Source organism: Triturus cristatus, chromosome 6 (assembly GCF_964204655.1).
Source record: "Triturus cristatus chromosome 6, aTriCri1.1, whole genome shotgun sequence".
Taxonomy (NCBI): Eukaryota; Metazoa; Chordata; class Amphibia; order Caudata; family Salamandridae; genus Triturus; species Triturus cristatus.
Window position 1 is genome coordinate 1,515,497,711 of NC_140589.1, and position 21,909 is coordinate 1,515,519,619.

The 21,909-nt window shown below is 44.3% G+C and overlaps 1 protein-coding gene across 2 annotated transcripts in view; it reads right to left on the minus strand.

Annotated features, from left to right (window-relative positions):
* Positions 1–21,909, minus strand: part of TMX4 (thioredoxin related transmembrane protein 4) — a 347,052-nt gene that overhangs the window by 139,014 nt on the left and 186,129 nt on the right. For both annotated transcript variants that reach the window (XM_085612644.1, XM_085612645.1), the window contains exon 5: positions 19,393–19,438. In XM_085612644.1, coding sequence (XP_085468770.1) covers positions 19,393–19,438 — 46 coding nt within the window. The remainder of the gene's footprint in view (positions 1–19,392; positions 19,439–21,909) is intronic.

Here is a 21,909-nt window from a genome sequence, read left to right on the forward strand (position 1 = left end):
TTTAATAATGCGAGACCTATTGCATTGCAAATGCTTGTTATTGTGACGCGACCCCTGCCACAGTTGTAAACAAAGGTGTATTCCGCTGAAGTAGGATACATGGAAGCAGAGTCGCTGAAGGGCTGTTCACTACAGGGCATGCGCAAGATGGTTGCCTACTAGTGCTTCCGGGGGGGGGTGGTGGTAGACAGTGGAGTGCACGCGATAACGAACACACTCAAGTGGCTCCCTGTTTTTGCCTCAGGGACACTAGGTAGTGCATGCTTCATCCAGAGCACAGAAAAGGAATAAAAGGCACATCTAAAGATCTCCAGGCAGATAATAACAGTGCGCTGAGCCCACGGTGCTCGGGCAGCACAGTAACTTTAAAGCAAAGGTGTAACTCTTGTAGTGCCAGCAGGCTTAGACACCGAAAAGAAGTTTCACCAAAGTGGATGAACACACCACTTTGCAGATGGGAAACTGATAAGAGAAACAGATGGAATAATAGGAAATAGAATGTCTACAACCAATAGAAATGAGGAAGAACAAAGTGACAAGAATCAATAAGAAGTGAAGTCTGCATTTAAGTTCCTTTTAAGATATATTTAATACAATAGATTTCAGATACAATCGATAGCAGGCGGAACCTGAAAATGGTAAAACAATAAAAGGGGACAACCTGTGGTCAGCACAGATTAAAGCAAGGAATTAGAATCAGACCCCCAACTTTGTTAACATCAAATACTTAAGTCAAGAGATTTTATGAGCTTAGTTATAAAGACTTCTGTTTGCAAGGCAAAACAAAGAGTAAGTGCAGCTTTGATCATCTGGTCATTAGCAGCATTAAAAGAGTCACATAAATTCCTCCTGTGAGGATGTGATATATTTGTAAAAAGACAAATAATGTGTTACAGCGCTTTCTCCTGATAACCACAGAGTCTGCATCCCTGGGATGTGTTGCCTTTAAGTTGCCACAACCCATCAAACATCAGGATTGGAATGTAAAGAACCTAAATCTCAAGGACTTGCTCTTTAAATGTGGTTTAAGGCAGAAGTAAATAATCTAGTGAGAAGTGATAATCTTAAAAACCAGAGGTATAAGTGTCAAGTAGCAACTGTTTATCAAGGTGTTCCTTATAGGTTGTTTACATGACAGTGTGCTTATCAAAGACAACAGGCCTAAAATTGGGAGGATGTGCTGTTTTATGAGGTTTGTAATATTTTTTACATTTTAATCCAAGTTGCCAACTTGTTTTTGCTGCATTTCAGCAAAGAAGAGACCTTTCTGGTAGTTGACCCGAGCACTCATACATTCACAAAAATAATTACGGAAAGCAGAGAGCAAGATTAGATTGAACTCCAATCTCACTGAAAAGTGTAGGATTGCTATTTTATTCAAGTCGCTTATAGAGTTTGGTTTCAGGGCTGGTGATGCATAAAGAAGAACAGTAATTATATTGACATTGAGGGTTGAGTGAAGAAATTATGGTTCTCCCACCATATTGTTGAGCAAAGCACTTCATGGATTTGGTTAGGATTATCGATCTATCCTTCTTCTTTACTGTGCTTGCATTCCCATATAGCTTGACATCTATCGTAATGCACGGATAGTTATGCCCGTTCACCTGATTAATTGGTGTATCATCCAATGTCAATTTTAAGTTTTTTACTTTTGTTTTCAAAGACCATGATTTTTGTTTTAGCCAGATTCACTGTTAGCCCATTACCAAAGTTAAAGGACGAAAATTTGAATTGTTAGTTCTGTAAGCAGGCAAGGGCTAAAGAAGATCACAAGGCTCTCAATATTGGCTAAATATGTAATAGAACACCTGTAAAACAGTGGTCAATGTCCCAAATGGAGAGCTTGATCCAAAGACGGCTACGGACCACTTTGTCAAAGGCGGTGATGTAGTTCATGAAACAGATAAACAGGTTTCTTCATTGTAATTGCATTGTTGATTAACCGGGTGGAAGTCACAATATTGTCTGTGATGGAACATCCTTGTCTAAAACAAGTTTGATTAAAAAGTAAAAGACCTGTGACTGACGCTCAAGTGGTAAGTCTGTTCAGTAAACAATAAGCAAACACCTTGACATCTGCATCAAGGAGCGCAATAAGGCGATAATCTATAGGGTCGTTTTTGGGCCCTTTTGAGGTCGAGCCTGGGCAGCGCATGCGCTGCTCTGTGAGCCATGCTGTAATGGAGTATGGACGTAAAGCCCTACCCACTCTCCGCCCATATTTATCATTGACTTGTGTCATTGTCCTTTGTAAATGCTGGCTTCTGATTCGTTAATAGGCTTGTTAGTCCCTCCTTAGTATCGCCTTGTCTTCATTTGTAGGCTCCCATGAGGACTGGCCCTTTTACTTTGGTTGTTACACGGTATGTCTTTTTAGGTCTCGCCTAGCGTTGCAGCGCGAATGCGCTGCAATCGCTTTGCAAAGCATGCATTATATACTGTAGTGTGGAAGCTTCATGGAAGCTCCGCCCACTCTCTGGCCATTGGCTTTTGTCTTAAATGCTGCCTTCCGATCGGTTTGAGGCTTGTTAGTCCCTCCTCATTCATCATTTGTATCCTTCCACGGCTATTGGTCCCTTTACTCGTGACACTATTTTCTTTTAGGTCTCGCCTAGCGTGGCGGCACGAATGCGCTGCCATCGCTTTGTGAGACATGCAGTATATACTGTAGTGTGGAAGCTTCATGGAAGCTCCGCCCACTCTCTGCCCATTGGTTTTTGTCTTAAATGCTGCCTTCTGATTGGTTTGAGGCTTGTTAGTCCCTCCTCATTCATCATTTGTATCCTTCCACGGCTATTGGCCCCTTTACTCCTAACACTATTTTCTTCCCTTTCTCCCCACTCCACCGCCCCTCCCTCAGTCTGTGACTTCTCACCCTCCCCCACCCCACCCACTCCCGTTCGTGTTTTCTTGCCTGCTGGCACTTCCGTTTTCATCTTTATTATTGCCACCTTGAAATATGCGAGTTCAAGATGCGTGCTGTACAAAAACTTCTCGTGTTAAATGAACTAGATTTTAATGTTACTCTAAATATAATAAGACTCTAGGCAACATTCGGGGATATGCATGGCAACTGACGCCTCTTAGTTCACAAATGGCATTGTTGTCGGACGGGAGGAGCGGCAGTGTTTTAACTCATGCTTAAAATGAGCACTTTGAATAACTTCCTCTCAATTCAGTGCTATAATCTTGTGTACTGAGGTGACACGCTAGTGAAATGCACTTTTTGGAATTCTGTAGAGACATTATTGCACAGTTACATCATGTTTACTGTATGATTAACATGCCGATCATTTTCACAACTCGCCCACTGGCTCGTGTACGCTTGGCTCGTCTCCAGCTGGCTCTACCTGGTTATTAATATATTGGCTCGCGCACCTCTAACAAAGAGAGATGAGTGGATGCATGACAGTGTGCCTGGTAGATGGTATAGAAATAGACTGGTGCAGACAAACAGACAATGTCAGTCTCCATTGCCTCACGTCAGAATTATCACTTTCAATAACCTGGAAATCTGCCGGCAACCGCCGCATGCCCCAACCTCATCCCCCTCACCTATTCTTAGCAGAAGCTGCTGATTCTGAGCTGTGCCCTGCTGGTGCAGAGGAGCACGGCAGAGTCTGTAGAAGCGCTGGGATCCATAGCCTCTCCGGGGAGGCACCTAAGCCTTCTGGGTGCCTTCACACTCAGGATAAATGAATACATTTTGTTCTGTGCTTTAGTCGTCCCTCTGTGAGCACTGTTAATAAACACATTGGTTGTGTACAAACAAACAACAGCCACAATACCGTACGTTTTGAACATGTAGTTAAATACCTGCTCATCGAGTACCTCATTGGCTGATTATTCCATGGCACTACGAAAATTCCATTTGGACACATGTGCTCAACTGTAAAACACTCCCTTCTATGGGTCATTTAACAACTCGGGGCTTTGGGGTTAGGTAACCTACTTTGGATGCTTTGTAAAAGAGTAAATACAAAAAATTAATGCAATGAAACTAAGCACCAGTACTGTTTAAAACACTGTGAAAACTCACACGCATTGTGGCATTTTGTTTAGTTAATGTAGATTTTCGCATAGATGCGAGTAAAGTAATCTTAATATCCTAATGAAATCTGCACACTTTTAACTAATAGCACCGGGCGACCTTTGACAACTAGCCAATGAGTACATTTTCATGTACCCCCGAAGCCCCCCCGCCCCCTTGGCAAACTTCATTGCTCCCAGTGTTTAGGGGATAACCAAGACGCAGGAGAGTGAGTCAAATAGTCTAGAAAATGAATGAGAAGCCAGGATTCGGATTCACATACTCCGATCCTGATCGCGTTGGTTAGTCTGTAAGCACTACTTTTATTAATGAGTTTCGCACTAGTAAAGCACCACTTCACCCATGAGGTACTTGCCAAGCAATTGTTGACACACTCGACACTATGCGTCTTTTTCATTATATTTATTACGAAGTGCACGACCTTGCAAAGGGATTTTGCACACTACATACATTCACTCCAAAAATAAAACGTGTAGGTAAAAAACATTGCCATTTACAATGTCAATAGCTCTAACTCACAAAAGCGAGACCTATTTGCATTGCAAATGCTTGTTTTTAGTTTGTAAGCACTTTTTTCTTTAAGGAGTTTCACTGCTGCAGGCACAACATGCTTCCCTGCAACATTCAGCTCGCCATGCGCACTTTCACTTTCCATGCAGCTGGGACAATGGCAGTCGCTTCGTCTCGCAGAGTTTGAGCTATTGCCATTATAAATGACAATAGCTTAAACTACCCTATGGTATTGCTTGCGACGCTGGGCTCTATCAGCCGTTTCATCCACAGTTCACCCACCACCTTCTCAAATCCAGCATCACTGTCTTGTTTCCACATAATTTTCCAGTCTAGTACAAGTGTGACAGTACCGCCTTATTTATAAATTTGCCTGCATTGTGTATATTTGAGCACTTAAAGTGCACATGTATGGCCCCATTGTGGCGTTCTCTACAGCGTTTAAGCAAACAAGTGTAAAATAACAGTGGCTTCGTAGACTGAGATGCCACAAAGATGAATCTAAGACAGGAAGTGGTCAAGGAATGGGAGAGATAGACACACAGCTGGGTGGGAGTCTGAGTGGCCGGCTTGTCTAGGTACCACTGTAGCTCTTGTGTGAGCTACTTGAATGTCTGGCTTAAAACCAGAATGTGTAGGTACCCCATGGTTTCTTATTGCAATGTTATAAATCAAACAATGCGGCAAGAGAACAGGGCACATGTTTTAATTTAAATGCCATATTTTACTGTATACGTTGCCCTATATTACTAATGCTTGGTTTTCCGTGCATCCTGATGGGTTAAAGATCGGGCCTCATGGTGTCCACCCCTGCTTGGTGAACAGTTGCAGTGGTGTACGTTTGGATGCATTGCACATATCTCAAGGCCCCTGGTCCCAATCTCTTGTCCTGGTTTTACCTCATTTATTTATCCCCTCTCTCAAAGTTCCACAGCTGGCCAAGGACAGTACATTCTACAAAAACCTCCCTGAATGTCTCTAGTTCTGCGGTACACCACAGTCTTGCCCCTTGGAGTGATGGCCAAAGTCTTGCTATGGACACATTAGCCTTAAACAGAGATAGAGAAGCCTTGGTGTACTTGATGCCAATTTTAGTTGTTTAAACCAAATTCTAGCTCACAGTGCGATAAACCAGAAACAATACCAAGCTCAAACTGTTCGTCATAGGGAGCAGTGATTTGGCACTGCAGCCTGAACACTAGTAGATCACATGACCACCTTTATTACCAGCAAAGTGGGGTGCACCCAGGTTTTTGGGCTGTCAAATTTCCTGAGCGGTTCAGGTACTGTCTCCACTTACCTACTTTCCTACTTCTTAATGTGTGATACTGTCTCCACTTACCTCACACAAAATGTTTATGTCCAGGTAGGGAATGTGGGAAACCTCTTCAAGAGAAGTTTAATGTAAAAGTGTTCTTATTTAAAATGATCAACATTGGGTTGTTGCTCATCAGTTTGCACCTCGTAGCTCTGAGTTCTGCTTCCTTCTACATGCATTTCTCTGATTTGAGGTTATGTATACGTAGTGTAGTTCAATCTTTAACAGTTGTGTTTAACTGCAAAAGAGCATTAACTGAATTGTGGGTAATGTGAGAATGTCCACATAGCACTTTCATCATCTCATATACTAGAGTGCATTGCACTGAGATGCTCACTTGCAGTAACAACTACCCCCAGGCCAAATTCAGGATGATCCACAATGCTTGCACTTAACCTAGCAGTTACAAAAAAAAGTGTTCTTTGCAATTGTTTGCATTTAAAGGCACCTTAGACAGAACATTTATTGCTGTTTGTCAGCTTTGTTGATTTTGTGGGTCATCATTGCTCTGAACCAACTTAAGTGTATATGCCTTATGTTGTAAGGCAGGGGACATAGCAACTTGTTTATAGGTGGTGTCATATTTTAGGGTTGGGCTGAATTGTGCAGATGTGTCTATTGTAGGTGATTGTTTCATATGTAATTATATCCGTTGTTTCACTGTAAAGATACCACAACACAAAATACCATTCCACATAATTACACTCCATAACACAAAATACCACTGCACATAATTCCAGTACACTAAATACCATATAATTACTGTCCACATAATGCCATAGCACACCATGCCACATAATTTTACTACACAAATCCATTTCACACCACACAATTCCACAAATAATTAATCCAATCCGACCCACATCATTCCACTAAAAACCACATACATACACTACATAGCACTTAGGTAAACCATTTACAATGCCTCTGAATCAAACAAATACGAGACCTATTGCATTTACAATGCTTGTTCATGTATGGGATTCAGAATAGGCTCCTTCCAAGATGGTAGAATCAGGCCAGTGGACAAGACATTGCAAAAAAGGTTGTGAAGTAATATGCTCCACGTCGACACATCAGTTAAAAAAATTGCCAAAGGAATAACTTTCGGGCCACCACCTTGCGAGGACCAGTAGTTTTTCAATAATCTGTATAGTTTTACTCAGGAGATAGAAAGGTTTGTGTTACAAGTGAAGTCTGTGGCTTCTGAAGTATCCGATATGTCATTGTAAGTTTCCCATTGCATGTTAAAAATTAAGAAACAATTGTTTGCCTTATGATCTTGAGCCCCGAGGCTCACCAAAGACCAAAACTTACTAGAATGATTTGATTGCCTCCATTCGGCCGAACCAAGCCTTGTTGACCTGTTTAGCTTTAATACGTCTTATTCTAGTTTTGTATAGATTTTTAGATTGTTTGATCAGCTCATTTTGATGGTCTGTGGAGGCTGTTCTCAGCAAATGTGTCTCATCTCATGGCTCGCCGATGATGCGTTTTGTTGCCATAATTTGCCTGTAACATGAATTACTGGGTAGAGAGTTGGATCCAGCATTATTACTGCTTGAAGGAGTAAAGTTGAGGGTGAGATGAAGGAGCTTTTCCCAATCGGATATCCAGGTTTGTGTGAAGCACACCGAGTCCGTGATAGACTCCAAACTGTGAGTTATCAATGGCTGAGTAGTTAGTGAAGACACTGTCTCTTGATTACAATGTCCTTGTTGTTGGGCAACGATGGACATGTTAAGTATTGATTGTAGATGATGCTTAACGTGATGTGCTGTGGATTATGATCACTCTCTGTTCTGGATATTACTTCAAAATCTAGACAATGGTTAAAGTAAGCAGAGTGCAAAAACATATAGTCTGTAGTTGTTGTGTTAATTCCTGTGACAAAAGTAGGTTTTGTAGGCCTCTGATGAAAATCTGATGTTTACTGACCAGAACCCGTTGTCTGAGAGCAGATTAAGCAAATGGCCCACATCAGATGCTATTTTGAGTTTGGTCTTATTGGGCATAAGAGGAATGATGCTGAAACTAGAAGCAGGTGAATCGTCAACCACATCCATAGGTCTGGTCAGTCACAAATCATTGTTAGAATCCCTTGTAATAACAATAATGAAGTTTGCATGTGTGTATAAGATGTTATCAAGTTCATCCAAGAAGTCATTGAATCTAGCTCCTGATTTCTTTAAAGGTGGTGGATGACAGATAATGAGGATGGATTGCTTGCCTTTAGTTTTCAACTGTATCACTAACATTTCCTTTGAAGCAGTTGATCAGAGCATTGCTTCAGTTGACAAATTGTTGTGAGTCAGGGTTAAAAGACCACCGCTGGGTTGAAAAGTTAGTTAAGGCAAACGGCATAGTTTTCCACAACTCCTGAAAGAAGATCACATGAAAGGTATTTAAAAAGTTAATAAGAAATATACCACTATGATTGAGTTGCCTGTCTGTCCCTACAATGTTCCAAGAACAGATTTGTAGCACAGTAGCCTGAGTGAGGAAAGTACTTGGGTTCCTGTTAGGTTAAATAAGAACTCCTCATGGTGGGATGGTTACAACCTACTGGAGGTAAAGAGGTGATTGGTTTATTCAAGAATGAGTTGTTATCAATAATTTTTTGTACATTTTCCTCATTACTAAAGCTGGGATGGTCTTGGCCTTTGAAATTACTATTGCTATACTAGTATAATTTAGTAAAAAAAAAAAAAAGAGTCTAAAGCAGTCAGGGGCTTTACAACCAGGAAGAGAAAACAGGTTGAGAAACCAGGATAACCCATGATGTTAGGTCTTCTCTCCTTGCCCAAATACGATTGTAAAAAGGCCCTGAAATCCAGTATGTGTGAGTAGTATGCCCATGATGTTTGTCTCCTATATAACGATTTTACTTCTAATAAGTCACTGGAGTTAATCTCTTTTGTTTCTTGGTAGCATCTCAGAATGTTTTCGAATATTTTGATGATTCAAGATGTAGTGGGTGCCTTCTGCGGAGTACATGGGAGAGAAATTCAGAGTAAGGAATTCCTAATATTTACTAATAGGCCAATTGGTGTTGGTGGAGGTGGTGGTTCACTCAGGTCTTGCTGCTAGCAGTTTTGCAATTGGTTGATTTTCTGGAAAGAGTTGCTGAAGCTTGCTTCTTCCATGTTGACAAGATGCGATAGCAGCTGCATTTGTTTGCCAATTAGTTGTGTCAGAGTTACCCAACACTTTCATTGAAGTGGTCCAAGGTCTGGAATGTTAACAAGCTGTTGAGGACCCACCTGGTTTGTCATGTGAAAAACATATGGGATTAATTGAGTTGCTGTTGACTGAAGAGGACGTGGATAGTTGCATGGCAGAGGTCATTGATAAAGTAAAGCGATTCAAGGTAAGATTGCTAGTCGGGTTCTGGAGATTTTGACTAGTCTCAATTTCCAATTCATCTGGTCTAACTGACTCTAAATTACGCCTGTGTACTACTACCTGAGTGACTGAGAGATGGTCAAGTTCCATTAGAATATCAGAGTTGTCCAGGGAATTAACCAGCATATTAAGTGGGGGAATAATTTGCACAGTGTTAACAGACTCGTTAGCAGCCTCAGCACAGTCAATGTCCTCCAGGCTGTCACCGTCAACGTTCTCACAACCATAACCTAAATCACTCTCAAAATGCAAGTCAGAAATATTCAGTGTTGAAGACAGAGATGGTAAAGTAATTTTAGCAGCGGTGACAATGTTATTTGAAGGGACACCAAATGCCGTGGGGGTATCAACTGGGTTTGAGAGTGGAAGAGCACAGAGTTTACTGACAGGATCAAAGCAGTCACAGATGAGTTGTTGCGTGCTAGATTTGTAGGCAGAAATATTGATGGAGACTGTATTAGCCTTAACAGAGCCAGTGTTGCCGGTGGTGGGCAGAACCTCGGTAGATGTTGTTCAATGGGGGACTGAATGAGAGCACTGGAGCCAAACATGGAACCTTTCAGGTTTTCCAAGTTTTCCACTGAGACGTCGCCAAGAGATCTGTGTTTTGAGTCTTTAGGTCTAGTGAACCTGGACCATAAGTGGGAGTAGTACAGAGACTGAAATATTTTGTTCAAGTTATCAGACACTGGGAGCCGCCACCGAGCTGCTGCTTGCACCACGATCTGTGGACACCGCACTCTGCACCGCCTCACTTCACTCTGCCGCCCTGGTCTCACCGACAACGTCGCTGCGCTCTGACCCTGACACCTGTGACCGCACTGTGATTTGGGGGAACAGCTCATAAGTCACACGTCTCACACCGCAGCCTGGGCCGACCGATGTCAGCTCCCATCAACCGGCTCCTCCACAAGCACCACCTCACTCCGCACTGCAGCCCTGGTCTTACCGTCATCGCTGGATGACCGTCATTGAGCCACTGCCTGCACTGTGACATGAGGGCACCGCATGCTGCTCCGCTTCACATCACAACCACGGAGGTCAGCCGGAACCAAAGGTACTATTTACGAGTCTGCTGACACTAACGCCAGTCTGCACCGACGCGGTTGGCCGGAACTGTTGGATTCTGTTGTTTTCAGCACTGTGGTAGCCCCGGACGGAGCTTCCGGCTTCAAGGAACTGCATTTTTAAAGTTATTTTTGCAAAGTGCATACTTTTGATTACTGTATTTTTTTTATATTGTTTTGGTCTTGTTTGCACAGATACATTTTGGTTATTTTCTAAAACTGATGTGGTGTCCTTTTGTAGTGTTTTCCTTGTATTACTGTAAGTTATATGCAAATACTTCACACACTGCCTCCGAGATAAGCCTGACAGCTCGTGCAAAGTTCCAAGGGGGTGACCAGGGGCAATTTCAGGAGTGTATCACTCCTATCCTGACTACAAGGAAGGTTCCCTATTTGGACAAAGGTGCAAATTATTGCCAACTAGAGACCCCCATTTATAACAACCTGGGATTAGAATGAAAGCCTCATGCCAGAGGTAATCTCATTGTACCAGTTTTCAACAAAAAGACATAATAAAGGATAGGATAGGTATATAGTCTTATCTACACAGACAATAAATGCCTCAACACTCTGGTCTTAATGTTGATCAAGTAGGAATCCTAGTTAATCTCAGTGTATAATATTTCCAATAATCTATTGTAACCAGTTTGCCAAATTTCTAGTTAAGGTTTTACTGCCATCATTCTACAAAGTAATGGCGTGGCTTCATTGGGGACGATGACGGACGTGTGAGCAGAGAGCTCCGCATCAGCCATCTAATTATCCTGTAAAAGTGTGTCCCCAGAACTGCTTCGAACATCCCCAGCACCCTAAAGGGGACTGGAACCACAGGAAGAGTCCCCGCAGCGACTGTGGCGCTGACCAAGTGCCGAGACTCGTGAGCTGTGGCCGACAGAGGTATTGAGTGCGGATGGAAGAAGCTGCACAAAACGGCGGCGAGGGCGTCTCTCGAAACAGCTGCGACCCGGCCTGCTTCTGAAGACTATTCTCTGCAATTAACAGTGACCACCCTGGGACACTACCGGGGGCAGCGCCTGCGGCCATACTGAAGACGGGGGCCGCTGGTGCGGTCATTGGCAGCAGGTACGCGACTGAGGCAGCGCACGAGCCCCGGCCTAAGGGGAGACTCCTGGGAGGGCCTATGGCTCTCTAGAGCAACTGGAGCGGACACGCCGCATCGGATGGGTACTGCGGGGGGATTCAGACACCTGGCAGTCACGGAGGAACAGCAGGCCCCCTGTGGTTGATGACACCAACCTAGGGGCTGTTAAATTTACCTACACGCCTGAAGATATTGCCTGCGGCGGCACGGGGAGCAAGAGAAAGCCCTGCACTGGGCAGAGTGCTACGAAAAAGGGCTTTGGTGATAGTGCCGTGGCGCTGGCCCTTCCTGGCCCCTGTCGGATGTGGCGGACTTCATAGACTAGAGCTGCGGCGGGCCTCAGCAGTAATTGCACGCCGAAGAACCCTGACGCCATTGCGTGCCTCCGGGGTCCTGTAGTGGACAGCAGAGTTTTGTCTTGGACAAGGCCTGGACCCTACACTTGTAGAGTGAAAGCAGCGAGTGGGCCCATAGGTAACATGCCCTTTGTATACTCAGGTAAAAACCAAGAAATACTGGCCAAACATGCTCTGGCTGTTAACCCCCTTTGAGGGTGATAATAACTATTTCCCCAGAGATTGGATTGGGTCGCTGCATAATAGCACTTACAAAGGGGATTCTGGAAGGGCACATCTGTTGTGGGAAACAGTGTGAAAAGGGGAGCTGCTACCCACCAGAAGACGAGTGACTGTGAATGGCGGACTGCCATTTGGTGACCACTGTGAGACAAATTGGAAAAGGGGTGAAGGCGACGGGACTGCTTCCGCCTTTGTTTATTACTTCCATACCACCATAGGAAAGCCACCGGGTCACCAGACTGGGACCTCCCAAGACTCGGAAGATAGCACCTCTGAGCAACTGCAATCCACCCTAGAGGACCCTGTACAGCAGAAGCTTCATAAAATACTGGAGGCCATAGCAGACACAAAGGCTCCCCTCCACCAGGACATTAGCACCGTAGCGGTCGGGGTTGGTCTACTGAGGGAAGAGCACAGGAAACTCTCAGAGAGGGTAAAGACTACTGAAACCAATATTGCAGAATTGCCTCAGGCGCAGAAAGCTATCGAACAACAAATGGAAGCCCTCACAGACAGAGTAAGGCTATTGGAGCGTAGGGCTGAAGACGCGGAAGGACGCAACCACAGAAATAATGTCAGGGTCGTGGGTCTTCCGGAAGGGACAGAAGGAGATGACATGGTGTCTTTCCTGGAAGCTTGGTTTCAAAATGTTGTGGCCCCTGAGGGTCTGTCAGCCTTTTACACTCTGGAGCGTGCCCATAGGGTGCCAGTGAGGCCGCTGGCTCCGAGAAGGCCTCCGCGTCCAGTGGTGGCCCGCCTGCTACACTTCCGTGACAGGGACCTACTCCTGCAACGGGTGAGGTCTAGGGGCCCCTTTACTGTGGACAATGGTAGAGTCACCCTTTTCCCAGACTACACCATGGGGATACAGAGAAAGTGGGCCTCTTATGTGGAGGTCAAGAAAGCATTACGGGACGAAGGCCTCCAGTATTCTCTGATCTTTCCGGTCCGACTGCGTATCATCCTCTCTCTGCTGAGTATCTGGGCGTGGTACAAATGGATTTAACATAACATCCTGGAGGGGAACACTCACTATTTTGACTCTCCTAGAGATGCCTGGGACTGGCTAGAGGTGTACAAGGGCGGAACGCAACAGGAGGGTGCACTTGCTCACGCCGGACGGAGGCCTAACAACCCCGTGAAACGGCTGACTCGTCGATCCCGCAGGAGGACCCAGAGGAAGCCATCATCATCTCAAACAGAGAAGGAATGAGCCGAAGCTCTACAGGCATTGGTAGCACTGGTGCAGGCTCGAAGCACCACCCCAACAGCAGAAGCTGAATGTTGCTGAAAACTAAATGGACACATCCCATAGTGATAGCGTGAAGATGCCAGCAGTGACACCTAATACAGCAGATGATATTATTTCACTGAATATGGTAAGCTAGAATGGATTAGAAACCTGGAGGGGTGCCGAACTCAGAATGACTGTCCTGGTTCAGGAACTACCTTTCCTTATAGGTGGCTGATGCGTTACGATTGACGTAGGTCCCTCAAATCTGCAGCACTCCCTATACCTCTGTAACTCACAGAAGATTTTGCGTCTATGTCTTTAGTTTGGATGGAAGCTAGTTTGATAGTAACTGTCCTGAGTAGGGGGAGTTGGGAGGTATTGTTAGTTCAGGGAAATCTTGGGACCAGGCATGTCACTAGCAAAGTTTGTAATGGAGTGATGTTTGCCTACTTACAATGGGTACTGCTAATGCTTTAAAATGTCTTTCATGGAATGTGCGTGGAATGCACTCAATGTGGAGGCATCATAAAATACATGTCTATTTAGCCCATAGAGGGGTCCAGATTGCGCTGCTTCAGGAAACTCATTTGCAAGCAGAGGAGGGCAGGGCTTTACAATGACGGTGGCATGGCCAAGTGTTTTATACTGCTTATTTGGCATTCGCCCGGGGGTACTGATTTGGGTGAGGGCGGGAGTGCCCTTTCAATGCACGAACCAACTCATAGACACAGAAGGCCGCTACGTAGTGGTGAAAGGGAAACTAGATGGTCAGGACACAGTCCTGGATAGCATTTATGCTCCTATTACGCAACAACCTGCCTTTTTCTCACAGCTGTCCGGGAGGTTGGCGCCCTTTCCTGCAGGCTCAATGTTGCTCTGGGGAGATTTTAATTGCATTGCTGATGTGGTCCTAGACCGTTTGCATCCTCCGGTTCCTAACACACCCACTCAAAAAACAGCAGAATCAAGACGCAATTGGCAGACTAGATGAGGTTGGTGGATACCTGGAGGGCCCAGCATCCAGGGGACCGGGACTGTTCCTTTTTCTCTGCTTTGCACGATCTTCATGTTCGCCTTGATGTGTTCCTGTGCTCATCGGATGTACATGCCGGAATAAAGAGTAGAGAATACCTCACGAGAACATTGTCAGATCATAACCCCATCCTGATTAGTATGCATTGGACACGCATGCGAGCTAAGATACCCACTTGGCGCCCTAGATGACCAAGTATTTCACGATGCAGTGAGTACAGTCATAACCCAATACTTTCTAGATAATGAGGGCACAGCGTCAACTGGTCTAGTGGAGTGGGATTCCTTTAAAACAGTTATTAGAGGTCGCTGCTTCTTGGGGATGGGGGGTGTGCAAAGTGCTTGTAAGAGAGGTACAGGAAGCTGACCAATGCTTGCGGGAAGCAGAACGAGATCGTCCAGAAAGACCAGATAGACAGGAGGCACTCCTGGAAGCATAAGAAGCGGTGGTGGCACAAGTAGAATGATTGCGCTGTTTCGACTATAAAGCGTACATTACAAGCGCCCATACAGAATGAGATAAATCGGGGGCACTTTTGACATGGTTGGCCAGCCCGAATAGGAGAGGTTCAATGGTTCTGGAGTTTAGGGATCAGCGGGGGTGGCTTGCTGTACTCAACAGGGTATAAATGAGGATTTCCTTGAATACTATACTGATTTATATAAAAGTAAATCGACCCTGTCGGAGAACGCATTGGCCGGGTTTACACAAGCAGTTAGACTGTCGCGTTTGGACAGGGAACAGGTGAACACACTGGGGCGAGACATTGAGCTGAGCGAGGTGAAGGGGGTAATTAAGCATATGGCAAGAAATAAGACGCCAGGGACCGACGGGCTCCTGATAGAACTCTACCTCACCTGCACTGACCAATTGGCGCCTAAATTAGTAATGCTTTATAATGAAGCAAAGCGAATGGGCCACCTCCCTGCAATGACCCGAGAGGCAGCAATCGTCCCACTTCTTAAGACCGGCAAACCACCTTGGGATAGGTCTGCTTATCACCGTTTATCCATGCTCAATACAGATTACAAGATCCTGAGCCATATTTTAGCCACCAGCCTACTTCCCTATATGTCGACTTTAGTACATAGGGATCAATCTGGGTTCATCCAGACTAGGAATATGGCTATGAATGTTCGGCGCCTACTGCAGATACTTGAAGCCGATTCCTATCCGAAAGACGAAGCCACTATTTTTGCAGTGGACATTGAAAAGGCATTTGATAGCCTTGAATGGCCCTATTTGTTCCATGTGATGCGTAAGTTTGGACTCGGAGAAAAACTTGTACAATGGACGGCCTTATTATCTATGCACTCTACGGCACGGGTTAAAACGGGCGGCTTGATATCTGATACCTGTGATATCACTCGGGGCACGAGACAGGGCTGCCCGCTTTCTGCCCTCTTGTTTGCCTTAGCAGTGGAACATCTGGCGGCCAGGGCCCGGACAGGACAGCATTACCAGGGTTTAAGCGTGCGAGGGCAAATTCATCATATTGCCCTGTACGCAGATGATCTACTGATGTTCCTGGCAAATACGGGAGAAGCGCTGCTCCATGACCTTGGCATTTCCAATGGTAGGGGACAGAGTAGGCCTGCAAACTACAGCTAGGGTGACATGGGAATATAGATGCCTGACGTATTTAGGAACACAGATTTATCATGCACAGAGCGACTTGCTGGAGGGAAACATCAGCAGAGCGGTCAGAGGACTGAAGGGTAGTTTAGATTTTTGGGGGTCGCTCCCACTCTCGGTAGCTGGTTGAGTGGCCTACTTAAAATGGTGGCCCTCCCATGACTTTTGTATTATTTCGGGACCCTACCACTTTGGATCCCGGTGCGCTTTTTTAAACAACTCAAGGCCATGATTACAGGTTTCCTGTGGGGGTTAGGTAGACGGCGAGTAGCCTTGACTGCCCTAATGCATCCACGATCGGCGGGGGGATTGGCAGTACCTGATTTCGAAACATATTATCTAGCAGCCCAATTACAATGGCTCACCCAGAACATAGCGGGTCGGATGCGGGGAACTGCAGAACAAAGAGATAGAGCCCCAGGGCTTTAAATACTTTCTCAAATTGTGCTGACCCTCCCCATCCCCGTTGGTGGCCTACCGGGGGACCTTAAAACAGCACAACAGTGTTGGAAAAGGAGCTTGAAAAGGGCAAAGATGGATGTTCCGTATGCACCTGGCATCCCATTATCCATGTGCGAGGTATGTCTTCCCGGTGGGACCAGGAGGGGACTGGCTGGTTGGCGTGAGAAGCGCCTCTCTACTATCAGCAGCTCTCACTATGGCTATTCGTAAACACTGGAAGGAGGGTCTCATCGAACCGAAAACGACCCTGGGGTGTCAATACATAGTAACGGCGGCAGGAACTTTCAAGGCGGTTACATGCCTATACCGCCACATGACGCAAGAGATGCTGGTGCCCCTGACAGGACTGTGGCGTAAATGGGAGCTAGACGTGGGGAAGGAGATCCCGGACAGGGCATGGGACGATGTTATAGAATGGGCATGGAAGAGCACTAGGAACGCACGCTTTGAGTTAGTGCACTTTTACATCTTACATAGAGCATACCTCACCCCGGCAAAACTTCATAAATATTTTGATACTGGCTCGGATGTGTGCCCACGTTGCCGAGGGGAGGGAGCGGACTTCTGCCACATGTTCTGGGGATGCCCGCAATTGACTAACTATTGGAGCGCAGTGGTGACTGTACTGAACGAACTTACTGACAGAGACTTGACGCCAGCTATGGGACCTTGTATACTACATTGGGTTCCCCACACGGCTAAGAATAAGATCACTATCACATTTATAGATATGGGACTCTTGTTAGCTAAGCGCGAAATCACTCTACATTGGAAATCACAAAGGGGCCCCACCACAGATAATTGGAAGAAAGAATTCATCAAATGGGCGGAATGTGATGGAATGGTTAGGATGCAATTGGTGACGAGAGTGGGAACTGAGAATGCGCTAGATGTGACTAAAGCATGGGACACATTAGTGGTGCTCTTGAAGATTCCAGACAGTGATAGCAATGAAGATCCCGTGAATAACGCTCCTAGTGAGGAAGACTAGGCACAATCCCCCAGAAACTACTCCAGTGTGAAGACTTTAAGACCTATAAGCAACATGTCATCACACCCACTGTGAATTAACCATTGCGTGGTTCCCGTTGCCCTACTGGTGAAGCTCCAGCACAACAAACTCACACTGCAACATTTTAGAAGAACTGACATGCCTGGGGGGAGGGGTGGGAGGGGGGTAGTTATAAGGTCTTGGGTTCTATGAACAATTAGGCATAATTACGCTGTCCCAAAACTGCAGGGTCATTTCAAAGGAGTGTGAATATCTCTAGTGTGAATATCTCTAGTCTACTACTCTGTGGGTTATCTCAAACTATTAATTGCATTTCTTTGACAACCAACAATTCTTATAAGACAAACTTTTTCATTGTTATTGCCTTGAAACTCTTACCTCCTTACAAGTACTTTCAACCTACCAAGAAGTGAGATAATATTTTGCAATCACTTGTACAAGCGCAATATACACGTTTGTGATTTCAGATTTTTAAAGTTTTTGGGTTTTTGACTCACTTCTCAACTAGTAGTTATAATTTTTTTTAAGCAAACGCATTTTGCACCCTTAAGTGTACCCTATATGTGGGAAAATTATGATAGAGCATATAATTCGAAGATCCTGATTAATACAACTAGCAGAATTAGGACTTGTGAAATGTAACTTGCATTGATTGTGGTTAAAGCTCTGTAAAGCCAACCAGTTCTGGCACACAATTCCGCTGGCATGACTCATAGGGGTGCAAGCATTTATAGTAGAGCTGATTGTGATAGTTACCCTCATGAAATTCACTTGTAATCTGTCACCGTTAAACTCTGGCGTACACAAGGCAGATAGCTTGGGTGGGGTACCTCAAAAGCCTCCATTTTCCTGGTGGTCTAGTTGAAAATATTTCATTACATCGAATAATGTGTATCATGTTTACAATACTAATAAGGGAAAACTAGTTGTTAAAACATGTTTTGTTCTGTGCCTATGAATTGTCTGTTGTGTGATCAATGCCCAAGCATATGGCTAGAGAACACTAGCCAAACCATGGAAATTGAAGAGTGCCATCTATTTTGATCAAGGGTGCCAGAGGTTTTCATTAACTCCAAAACTTGGAAATCGTTGCAGATCTTAGGCATGCAAATTTCAGTTATCCCCTTGTACACTACATATCTGTCCCAGAATTTGTTGTTGTAACCAGCTCTTCAGTGCTCTCACTTTTTGTAATAATGATTTAACACCTTCTTGGATTTGAAAGCATCTAGATAATGGTCTGAATTGTATAAATGCACTACAAATAGTAAGTGTTCCTGTGCATCCCAGTGACATGCACATACCAATGCACAGTAAAAAAGATGTCTCTGTAGATAAACCTGTAAAGCACTAATTAAAATAACAAGAATATTCACACGCACACATTGTAACGAATGGCAAAATCCGCGAAACTTTCCTTTTTCAGATTAACCTTCAAAACTAAGGCTAATCTATATGATGTATCTATGCACTTTATTCACTCATATTTTTTTTTCTTGAACATTTCCTGCTTTTAGCTGAATCTTTTATTTGCTATGGTCTTTTTTTTTTGGTCTCGCACTTTGCACTTTATCGTGTAAAATTGTATTATTGTAATTGTATTGAACTCTCAATAAAAATATATATAAAAAAAAAAGAATATTCACACACTTCCTAATCTAGAAGTTTACATGATACTCCTCAGTATTCTAACATATGCCTTGCATTATTTTATGCTGGTATATATTATTCATGTTAGTAGTTTTCCACTTGTGCAACTGTGCCGCTCAATGAGGGTCTGGATCAAGTTCTACATAAAGAAATAAATATTTAAAAATGAAATAATGGCTGCACTTAGTAATGGCAATTGGCCCGTGATATACCACACTCATGACTGGATTCTGCCAAGACATTAAATACTTTATTTCAGAAAAATCACAATCAGATATAGAAAATACATTAAAAGTTTACTATACACAAACATAGTGTTGTATTCCTCTTACCCGAATCCATCCAGAAAGGTGAAAAAGACCAGCCATTCCGTACATCCTAGAAAGAAAATGTTGACAAAATCACCAGTACAGAAATAAGAGCTATGATCACTTTATGTAAGAATGGCAGCAAAAGACCTAAGTTAGAAATACTACATGACATATGAGTGTAATACGTTTGCAGTAGATGTGGTGAAATCTGATCCTAACTATGCACTTTATTGTGAAATCAAAAACATTTACAAACCTCTTAACACCTCCCTTTTTGGAACCAATTTTCTGTACTCTGAGCTTGTGAAAACAGTTACAATGCCATTGTGCGAGGTATGGAGAGAAAAGCCTGCAGACTATGTGCCAGAAAATGTATGTGAATCACTGAGCCCCATTTGTAATCAGTTTAAATTGTTGTCTTAAATAGAACCCTTTGATGTTTTCAATCACCTGTGAATTCAAAAAAGTGAATTCTACTCTGCTATCTGTATTCAGGGACTAACATGGCAGGCGAAAACCTCAACTTGCCCCATTTCTGGCATTTGTCAGGTTCTTCTCAATGAACTGGATTACGAGAGGACACTGTCCTCTCTCGGGTAGTTAAGGACTGTGCCATCATCTTTGTGTTAGAAATTTGGTCTATAGTCAGAAGAGCTTTGCACCCTGTTCAAGAAGGGATCACAATCCTAGTCAGGGTAAGTTAGATACACTCTAAAAGATAGCCTGTCCTAACCCTCTGCTAGCTTGGCACAGAGCAGTCAAGCTTATCTAAAGAGGCAAAGTGTAAAGTAGTTGTGCAAAACACACACACAGTAACACAATAAAAACAGCACAAAAATACTTCACACAGGCTCAGAACAGTAGAGAATAATCATATGAGTGAAATAAGACAAAAACGACAAAAATCCGGAGTTATGAATTTCTAAAGAATAAATCAAAAAGCAGAGCATAGAAGTCAATAGCCCTATGGGGTGATTTGAGGTTGCGCTAGACCGCGGCAAATATAAAATTCAGGCTGACTGCGATGGAGGGGTGGCCAGCTACAGGACTCAGACAGAACCCACTGACAAAGTACCTTGGCTGGTGCAAGAGTCAACGTCAAAGACTCGATGCGAGGAATCGAAGAAGCGCTGCATCGTTGTCGATCCCATGGATGGAGTCAAAGCATCGGCACTGTTCCACACAGTCGATGAAAGCTTCATCGATGAACCCCCTCAGGATGCAGGTGCTGCGTCACTGTCAAGCTGTTCTGTCCGTCATTGTTGAACCATACAGGCGGTCAAGGCGATGTCGTCGATCGGCGTCTGCATTGAAGGGCGATGAGGCAGTTCCTATCAGCTCAAAGTCATCTCTGCGTCGATTTTGAAGCAAAAACAGCAGCAGAACCCACTTCTGAGGTCCAGGACTGGGGTGGCACATTAGGCAAGGAAAGACTCACAGATGGCGGAGTACAGCAGCTATAGCAGGGCTGCAGAAAGTCTTTGATGGCCCTGAAGCTGAAGAACAGGGGGCAAGGCAGCAAACCCTTGGAGTCACTTTGGGTTCAAGTGAGATGGGGTCAGTCCTTGTCCTCAGCAGGGCAGAGATCAGCAGGCAGCAGGGCAGCTCAACAAAGCAAAGAAACAGTTCCTTCAGAACAGTCAGTCAAGCAGAGTGGCAATCTTTGTAGCACAGCAGTCTTAACTTCTGGCAGAGTTCTTCACAAATCTAGTAGTGTACTGTCTTGGTAGGATCAATACTTATACCCAGTTGTGCCTTTGAAGTGGGGGTGACTTCAAAGCAAGCCCTTGAAGTGCAAATGTCCCCCTTTCATCCCAGCCCTGGCTCCAGACTACTAGGAGGAGGTAATCAGTTCTTTGTGTGGGACACATGACACTGTCAATTCAGATGGAAGTGTCAGCTCCCCCTCCCTCTTCTTGCCTAGGAAGATCTATCAGAATGTAGATGAATGCAGAGGAGTTCTTTGTCACATCCACCCTTCCTGTGTTTGTGATTGTCTAGAGGGAATGCACCAAGTGTAGCTGTCTCCCATTTCAGAAGTGTACTGGAGACAGGTTACAAGGCACACAAAGCAGTAAGAGCAGAGAAATGTCCATTTTCTAAAAGTGGCATTTCTAAAATAGTGTTGGTAAATACAACTTTACCAGTAAAGAGGATTTATCATTACCATTCCAAAATATGAAACATGGTGTAGCTACCCATTTCTAATAAAGGATTGCAGCTTAAAAGTGTTTTAAGGAATTCCCAATGCTAGCCTATGAAGGAGTAGGCCTCAAAGTAGTGCAAAACAAATTTAGCTGTTTGCCACTACCAGGACAAGTAAAACTTAAAAGTACACGTCCTATATTTTATTCACACCGCATCTTGCCCTTAGGGCTACCTAGTGCATACCTTAGGGGTGACCTGTGTAATAAAAGGGGAGTTAAAAGCTCGGCAAGTAGTGTTAATTGCCAAGGCAAAGTGGTGGTAAACTGCACACACAGTCCTTGCAATGTCAGGCTTGAGACAAGTTTGAAATGCTACTTGTACGGGAGGCAC